This window comes from Protomyctophum parallelum (assembly GCF_964188405.1).
Source record: "Protomyctophum parallelum genome assembly, chromosome: 16".
Lineage (NCBI taxonomy): Eukaryota > Metazoa > Chordata > Actinopteri > Myctophiformes > Myctophidae > Protomyctophum > Protomyctophum parallelum.
The window spans coordinates 45,264,055-45,273,645 of record NC_139711.1 but is presented as its reverse complement, the minus strand read 5'-3'; the positions used below and the strand labels follow the sequence as shown (position 1 = coordinate 45,273,645).

At 49.7% G+C, this 9,591-nt stretch overlaps 2 protein-coding genes across 2 annotated transcripts; both read left to right on the top strand.

The window, feature by feature from the left end:
• Positions 1-2,368: 2,368 nt before the first annotated feature.
• Positions 2,369-2,815, top strand: LOC310873839 (ubiquitin-conjugating enzyme E2 variant 2-like; the record flags this gene model as incomplete). The annotated part of the gene is made up of 1 exon (XM_083786390.1): positions 2,369-2,815. One exon carries the CDS (start codon positions 2,369-2,371, stop codon positions 2,813-2,815), a length of 447 nt encoding a protein of 148 aa, XP_083642516.1.
• Positions 2,816-6,100: 3,285 nt separating this feature from the next.
• LOC310873838 (protein-S-isoprenylcysteine O-methyltransferase-like) lies at positions 6,101-7,051 on the top strand (the record flags this gene model as incomplete). Its single annotated transcript, XM_083786389.1, has 1 exon — positions 6,101-7,051. The coding sequence occupies one exon, from the start codon at positions 6,101-6,103 to the stop codon at positions 7,049-7,051; it is 951 nt and encodes a 316-aa protein (XP_083642515.1).
• Between the last annotated feature and the right edge of the window lie 2,540 nt (positions 7,052-9,591).

Here is a 9,591-nt window from a genome sequence, read left to right as displayed (position 1 = left end):
ATGTCATTTTATGAGTCGGTCGGTGTGAGCTCGCCACCAATGCATGAATGAATGAACCATTGTAAAGCTCTATAAAACATGGAAAAGCGCTATAAAATGCAATTCATATAAATATGTAAATCTTTCCCAACTGTTACAGCCTGACAATTTGGGTGATGAGGGAAGACCTTTACAGGCTGTGACCAGGGGGGCAGTCAGCCAGATATTTCGTGAAGCCTCATTTGAAATCGGTAGTTCATATAAATGGCCTGTTGTGGCGCTGGACTGGACCCAAAAAGCCCCATAGCTCCATAGAGGCCCATGTATTTTGGCCCAACTTCACCTAGACTGTATTACCTTAATAAACATGGTCATGAATACTTTCTTCTTCCAGTCACTAGTTTAAAGTCTCATTTCTAATGTCATAATATTCTTTTTGGAAAATTATGGTCCCATTAATAAAAAAAATGACCATAAAGAAAAAAAAACATTGCGTATGTTCTGAGGGGCGTGGCTACCATTACAGTCTATGATCGGGATTCCCCTCCCACTCGAGTCAAAATAAAAACCAACGGAGAAGAAGGGGGGAAGTCCCGCCTCGTTGTCTGGGCAGCCAATGACCAGCTGGTATACAAAACGGAGCCAGCCAATGGCCAGCTGGTACCAAAGATGGCGACTTACATCAGGAATTAGCATATTATTACAGGCTTCATTTTACGTTCATGTTAGACCCGGGGAACGCTTTGTCCATATTTTTTACAGTCTATGGCTGTGACCCAAAAATAATCATCAAATCCAATGTTATTTATACAAAGGATCCATGTCAGATCCTGTGTCTATAGGTGATACATGACCTAAATGTCTCAATAGAAGAGACCAAATACAACCACCCACCAATTGTAAAAGTTATATTGTATTAACAAGTTGATACAATAACTTATACAATCTGTATGGTATGGAGTCATTAACTCCAAACCCTCGCGGGTTTTGTGTATACAGTCAGGAAGACGAAAACAAATATTTAGACTAGGGACGATGCAAATTATGAGAAGAGACAATAAAGTGAGATGGAAATTAAATGGAGACGTCATCTTCGGGCGCGAGCATCTGTTCCTAATTGTCTTATGTAGACGAACCCATAACGCCACAACACGACACAACAGTTGAGCCTCGTTCGCAGTCATTAATACATTTTGGTCGGGAACCCCTTTTGGGGTTCGCTTTAGCTATTGAAAAATAGCAGATCTACAAGCTCATAGCGCGCCACCGAGTGGCGCGCTACGAGCTTGTAGGTCTGCTATTTTCGAAGAACGACTCACATAGAAACATTTTTCAGAAAACTGTCAGGATGTAGAAGAACATTTTTATCATCTGATCTCAGGTCAGAATGTGTTAATTTAACATGACTCAAGCAGCTGGGCATGGCGTCTATAGCGCCTCTTGCTATAAAGTGAGAACGGCAGATGGCTTATTGGTAGAAAGCTGTGAATTCAATGATCCCGCAGACAGTGTTAGTTATGCCACTGCTGCATATACTCCGGACAGTTGGTGGAGAACGCACTCACATTTTTACTTTTTACTGTAAGTATATCAATACTGCGATGTAGATGTAAACCCTCTGCTATGGCTTAGCGGTCCAGGCAGGCACCTTGGCTTGGTAATGGTTCGATTCCCGATCCCGACACACTTCACCGCGTGTCTTCCCCATCACTCTCCCTGTTTCCTGTCTACCTATACTGTACATCTATCAATAGCAGATATACAAGCTCACAACGCGTTACGAAGCCACGCGTCGTGAGCTTGTAAATCAGCAGATATTCCTCCAAAATCTATTATCACTACAGTATATTCAGTGATTTCACTCAAAAAATACCTTAGGTTTCGTTTTTGGCTGTGGGACCCAAAGCCTTTCGTCCAATCAGGATAGAGAGTCAAAAATGAAACCTAAGGTTTTTTGACCCCCAGGGGTTAACTGGGGACAGGGAGGAACTCCTTATATGGTCAGCACACTCAATAGTAGGGAGGATTATCACAACAAAACAAACAAATAAGTGATATTTGAATGTACCTTTAAATAGATAGTTGGATTATAACTGTAGCACGCCTGCTCCAAATATGGAGATGCCGGACACCTCTGCGACCGTGACGTCACGCATGTAGTATTGAGGTCATCGGCTCTTCGACTATAACAGCGCCCTCCCCCCCGCGGAAACCCAAACCTCCGACAGTCGCTCGATCGGGGAGACGAAAGCCATGTGCAATAATAACAACAACAACAACAACAACAACAACAACAACAACAATACTTCACAGCGTACGTTAGTGTCAGGCGCCCCCGGATCCCCCTGAAGACAGAAGAAGAATACGACGAAGAAGAAAGAAAGACAAGATGGCCACCTCCTCCGGAACGACGGCGGTGACCGTCCCGCGCAACTTCCGCCTGCTGGAGGAGCTGGAGGACGGGCAGAAGGGCGTGGGCGACGGCACGGTCAGCTGGGGCCTGGAGGACGACGACGACATGACGCTGACGCGCTGGACGGGCATGATCGTGGGCCCGCCGCGCACCGCCTTCGAGAACCGCATCTACAGCCTGCGCATGGAGTGCGGGCCGCAGTACCCGCAGCGGCCGCCCACCGTGCGCTTCGTCACCAAGATCAACATGAGCGCCGTCAACAAGGCCAACGGCGCCGTGGACGCGCTCAGCGTGCCCACGCTCAGCCGCTGGACCACGGCGTCCAGCATCAAGGTCCTCCTCCAGGAGCTGCGGCGGCTGATGACCACCAAGGACAACGTGAAGCTCACGCAGCCGCACGAGGGACAGACCTTCAACTATTAAGACTTAACATCGCGGTGTTTGTTTGTTGACGTTCCCCTAGCCTGGCCCAGCCATAGATATTTAAAAAATAGAGATGCCTCATTGGCTGATGCAGTTCGTTGTGTGTTGACGGGAGGGCAGAATAATTTACACCGGTACACCGGAAGAGTGGACGGCACACTACGTCACGCTGCCACTCAAGTGGCTCACTGGCCAATCACAGCTGGCCGAACATGCGCTCCGTGACACACGCTCATGCTTCCGCGGGTTTTCGCAAGGAATCTGGGGAATGTTTTGCCCTCCCTTGAGCACACATAACGCTCCAGAGCCAAAAGGGCCGTCTACCTTTCCATGTCTATATGGGCCCAGCCAGCGTGCTTTCTGGTATAGAGAGCAAGCGCTGTATAATACTGGGTTCGTTCTGAGGGCCCCTGGCCCCTGCCCCACTCCGGTCCTCCGCTCCCCTCCCTGGTAGAAGACAGCGGGGAGAACCATATTTCGAGCGACGGCCCTCTCTCTGCACGGTGGTTCTCTCGAGCGAAAATAAAAGCCTGGGTACCGAGGCCAACGTTCCTCTGTCTTAAAAAAAAAACTGTTCTCAGAAATGTCGTTTTGAAATGATCAACATTCTCACTGCACGTAATTAACGGTAATCAATATGCCATGAAAAACATTCTACTTATAATTAATAATAATAGCTCACTAAAAATATATATCCCAGTAGTAAAGTACTGATAGTTCAGTGCAACTCCCCCCCCCCCCCACCCATAAAACAAGGAAATAAAATCCCTTTATCAAAGTAAATTTCAACCATAACCATAACCTTCAAGATCAACATCCATCCATCCATAAGCATCGTCCATCCATCCATCCATCTTCAACCGCTTATCCGTAGTCGGGTTGCGGGGGCAACAGCTCCACCAGAGAGCTCCAGACGTCCCTCTCCAGAGCAACATTAGTGACATCCTCCTGGGGGGATCCCGAGACGTTCCAAGGCCAGTGAGTCGATGCGTTTCCTCCAACTGCGCCTTGGTCTGCCCCGGGGTCTCCTCCCAGTGGGACGTGCATCGACGACCTCCCCAGGGAGACGCCCGAGAGGCAACCTAACCAGATGCCCAAACCACCTATGAGCATGAGCAACGTAACGAGGACTATTATCTCAACACCACTCCCGTGGCTTCCTGTCTTATCAAACATAGATCTAGGCAAGTGGCATTTACTCAAAGGATGCTTCAAATGGCCAAAGACTCCCCCCCCGTCCCCCATCTACAAATCCATGCAGACATCTACCACCAAGCCCATTCACTGCTCGACTGCCAGCCTTCAAAGATGTGGCAGTAGCTCCAATAGCCCACTGCAGTGAGGAACAAACTACGGAGCTCAAGTTCGTCCTCTCCAAAGACTGGAAGACTGGACTAGTCGTCCTCCATTCAAGATACCGGGAGGCAAGCACTTTGCGTAAGGACTTACCCGGAGTCAGGACACAGGACAGGCAGAAGTTCTACTAGAGAGTCCCAAACTCCCCTTTGGCACCGGGACACCATCTGAAGGAAGATGAAAGAGAAAAAGAAAAAAAAAACATTGGTAAAGAAAGACTAGACTACACTAAGACTGGTCATCAAGAACTCAGTCACACGGTCAGTCAATCACAACAGGAGGGTGAACACACACACACACACACACACACACACACACACACACACACACACACACATGCGACACAACAGAAAACAGCCAGTGAACCTAGGGCCTCACTCACACCATAAAGCCCTCCACACACCGTCTGCGAACGCCGTGCATCAAAACAGCCGCCTCCATTATTTTCAATGAACCTATCCCACACCGGCGGCGTCCGACGCACGTTCACGCCTAGCCTGACGCTCCGATACGCCACTGTTCTATTTTCCAGTGCCGTGTCGCTGCACACCCGGTGTGTGTTGGGCTTTTGTCACACGCAAGACACACTTGTGTCCTGTGTCTTCTGTGTGTCATGGCCGCCTCAATGCATTTTCAATGGGAGTCACATTCATGAAGAAGACAGTCATGCAACAGGTTGTGTCATGAAACCTGCATGTGACGTGACACACAGAAGAGCCAGGACACAGTGTGTCTCATAGGTGCATGTGAGTGAGGCCTATGAGTCCTCCACAGTGAAACATGTTCGGTCCTCGAATGGAGTTTTTGTTCTGTAACTTCGGTGCCAACACAGCGAAGGCACGTCCGGCCCGTCCTTTACTGTGTCAGACCGTGAAGGAGTCTTCATGTACGACTGACTGTCAGAACGGAGTGGTCTGGAGGACCTAAATAAAGTTTACCGTGTCAGACCGTGAAGGAGTCTTCATGTACAACTGACTGTCAGAACGGAGTGGTCTGGAGGTCTAAATAAAGTTCCATAACATAGAGGTGCAAGACCGTCGCAGGCTTTGAACACAAAATCAAAAGATCTTAACAATGTCACTCTCTACGCTTCACTGGGAGCCAGTGGAGGTCAGACAAGGATCCGCATGGATCCACATCGTCCAGACTACGAGCCCCACGGAGGTCAGCAGACTGACCGCGTGTCATTTTTCATCCCAACGGAAATTGAAGCTCTGAGACTCTTGTGTCACCATTTGATTTATTCGACAATCTATAGCTGCCGGCTTCTTTGTTCCGATTATTTAAGGGGACTAAGAAGTCACGTTGATGTACAACGAGCGAGCGTTCTGAAGAATAATAAAGAGAGGGCTGATACTGCATGGTGCATTTGGACCAAAATGGGCACAGAGTTAAATGCACACAGAGGATTGTCGAGTGTGGGGTCCTATAGATTAGGAATTATAAACCGAGGGTCCTTACAAATCAAAAGGTTGACTTTTCAACGGTATAGACGAATCCACAGAGGTGTACCATTGAATGATTAACTACACCTGGCCTACAGGACACTGCTCCGTGGATTTAGTGCCCTGTAGACCAGGTGTAGCTAATCAGTTTCATGGCTACACCTGAATAATGGCCGTCACGCCCAGCCAGGGCAGCCCTCTATGGATGGTGTCTATATAAACCATGGTGTAGCATAACTTTTTTTTTTTCCGATATTGACGGCAGACGGATCGAGCCGTATATAAACTTGCCCAAATATGGAGGCAATATAGATCTATGTCATAGACGCCATCAGAGGAACGTCAGAGGAGCTTGTTAACCTCTCGGTTTAACGACAGGGTGACAAAAAGAGGTTAAAAGCAACGAAGGCCGACGAACGTGACGCCCCGGAGCGCACCGCCGATAAACGCTTTAACATTTTCACGGTGACCCTATAGAGCAACGATGGAGGGCATAGATTTCCATCACGGCGACAAGAAGAAGAAGAATAAGGAGAAGAAAGGCCGTCTGGTCCTGGAGGGCAGAGTGAGCATCAAGAGCTTCCTGCTGGGCCTCAGCGTGCTCCTGATCCCTGTCGTCTTCGGCAGAGCCTCGCTCTATGCCGCGGGAGCCATCTGCGCCCACGCCGCGTTCGTCAACGCCCTGCTGCTGCTGGCTTACGGCGGGCCCCGCCGCGTCAGCAGCACGCCGCTGTACCAGGTGGCCGTGCGCGCCTGCTTCCTGGGCGCGGCCTTCGGCTGCGGCCTGGCCCTCATGGGCCTCTCGGGGACGTCGTGGACGCGCCTGGGCGCGTACGTGTGCTCGCTGTCCTTCTTCCACTACGGCGAGTACCTGGCCACGGCGGCCGCCAACCCGCGCAGCCTCTCCAAAGACTCCTTCCTGCTCAACCACAGCGCCGAGTACGGCCTGGCGGCGGCGCTCTCCTGGCTGGAGTTCGCCGCGTGGAGGCTCGTCATGCCCGAGCTAGGAGGAGGAGGAGGACTGTGGCTGGGCCGTCTGAGCGCCGCGGCGGGCCTGGCCATGGCGCTGGGCGGCGACGGCGTGCGCAAGGCCGCCATGCTGACGGCGGGCGCCAACTTCAACCACGTGGTGCAGAGCGAGAGGGCGCGCGGCCACGTGCTGGTGACGCGCGGCGTCTACGCGTACGCGCGCCACCCGGCCTACGCCGGCTGGCTGCAGTGGAGCGTGGGCACGCAGCTGCTGCTGGGCAACCCCGCGTGCACGCTGGGCTACGCGCTGGCCGGCTGGCGCTACCTGCGGCGGCGCGTGGAGGAGGAGGAGCGGGCGCTCGGGCGCTTCTTCGGCGAGGATTACGCCGAGTACAGGAGGAGGGTGCCCACGGGGCTGCCCTTCATCTCGGGGGTCCGCGTGGGCGAGGAGGACCCCACACGTTGACACTGATCAGTCCGTGGACGGCCCGTTTGAAAACATAATGCCGGAGGACCCCCATAAGAGAAGGTTTCTCTACCGCTTTAGCAGTGATTCTCAACCAGTTTACCTTCAATAAGCCCAGTTTGATATGCAATAGGCCTCCATTTAATGGCATTTCTATCCATGCGGGACCCCAATTTATCTTGTAAAATCAATCAATCAACAGAGTGTACAAATCCACTAAAGATCCATTAAGGTCCAGTCGGTCCTATCATTTAGCTGCTGGGGACCCCCTGGAACTCACTCAAGGACCCCCGGTGGTCCCCAGACCAGAGATGGATGACCAGGGGTTATCTCCACCAATAGTTTTCATATAATGATAAAAACATTGTTTTAAAAACACACATGTCACACACATATTTTTCCAGTGCATACGGCAGGCCGGGTTGACGGATTTGGACGAGATTTTGAATGTGTGGTTCCAAAAACGAACCAGTATTTAATGTGTAAAATCCATGATATTTACATTGGAATGAATGAGCCTGGCTGCGATAGGCGTGCATGGCGACGAACCCCTCGGAGACGTCGTGTGCAGGACAATGCAGACATGGTGGGAAAGGGACGGTGGTAAGAAGGGAGGCAAAAGTCGTACCATTTGTCACACAACGTCACCGTTGTTCTCCGGCATTTGACCCATCTCTCAGAGCGGCGTGATCCGCAGCCCAATCCAGACCTCGTTGATGCTGAGTGCCAAACAGGGAGGGCGTTATTGGGTCCCGTTTTTTACAGTCTTTGGGATATGACCACGGCCGGGGATCGAACCCCCGACCTCCCAGTTTCAGGGCGGACACTCTACCCACAAGGCCACTGTCTGGAGGACGGCCCGGTGATGATCTGGATGTCAGCAGACACTCGGACTGACTCGGCAGAATTGCTATTATCTTCTGTGCTTCTGTGCAAGACTTGATTACATTTACCTCAGACAGCAAATTGCATCTGAATGGCTGTCGCCTTTGTGTCCGGACTTCGTGTAAATGTAGTAATGCAGATGATTAACCCATTCTGACCTGAGATCAGATTCTTATAAATGTCTTCTACATCCTGACGGTTTTCTGAAAAAGCTGTGTTTCTATGTCAGTCGTTCTTCGATTTTTCAAAAATAGCAGACCTACAAGCTCGTAGCGCGCCACTCGGTGGCGCGCTATGAGCTTGTAGATCTGCTGTTTTTCAATAGCTAAAGCATAACATGATGCTAACACCAAATGGGTGCCCGCCCAAAATGGGTTAACAATAATATGTAACTCTCTACCGGCGTAAAATGAAACCATACACAGTGAATGAATGATGTTAAAATGAAGACGCCGACCTGAAAGCCACTCCACCTCTTTAGCAGTGGTGTCTGATTTGTTCTTTGTTGCATTCCGGGAGTACAGCGGAGGAGGCCGAGCTCTACAAGCACACAACGGCTTTCTGCAACATGTTAAACAAATTGTATGGAGTTCAGCGGCCTCCCACGTATGCGCCCTAGTTTTGTGCCTCCTCTGTATACTATAACTGCCATCCTAGGCAATGGCCTATGTGGCCCAGAGCCATTTAACCCATTCTGAACGGGAACCCATTTTGGTGTTAGCACTATGTTGTGCTTTAGCTATTGAAAAATAGCAGATCTACAAGCTCTCAGGTCAGAATGGGTTAATAGAAGAGTTACAATACAGAGGGGGCAGAAAACGAGTGCCTGATCACTCAGCCTGAACTGAGACAAGCTGAAGTTGGAAATACATTGTTTTAAACAAGGGCGGCTTACAACTGTTTTTACAGTAACAACTATAAAGTCTCTGTAATGTTTATGTTGTACTATTATTACTACAACACAATTTAAAACAAAGGGATTTAAGATCAAAAAGCTGGGCTGTTGTTGCCTGACTGAGTCCGGTCCAGGACTTAATTGTCCCAGTTGGTTGTGCCCGTGTATTCTCAATAGAAGTCTATGTGGGAGAGACGCCATTGGACTGAATGAAGCCCCATGAAGTGAACGCATTCCGGATTGATTGATTGATTGATTGATTGATTGATTGATTGACATTTTTATTTCACAGTATGCAGAATGGGTACATTTCAAATAAAAGTATTGACTGAGCATTATTGCATAACGAGTTTGCCACATGAGGCAATATAAGGGGGAGGGAGAGAGGGGAGAGACGTACAGTACAGTACAGTACAGTACAGTACAGTACAGTACAGTACAGTACAGTACAGTACAGTACAGTACAGTACAGTACAGTACAGTACAGTACAGTACAGTACAGTACAGTACAGTGTGAGGCATACAGCCGCCTAACGTGCCTGCGTGTTGGTTGGGCTGTTCTTAAAAGTCTGCATGGGTATGGACTAGTGTGAGAGGGGTGTATGTGTATGCGTATATGCGTGTGCACGCAAGGTGAGTAGAGTGCATGTGTGACATATTACATTAGTGTACGGTTCGCCCATAATGGTATTCATGAATTCACCTGAGTGGGTTTGCTCTGTGAGCTGTGGGGAAAATATGGCAAATTTCATATCTCGAC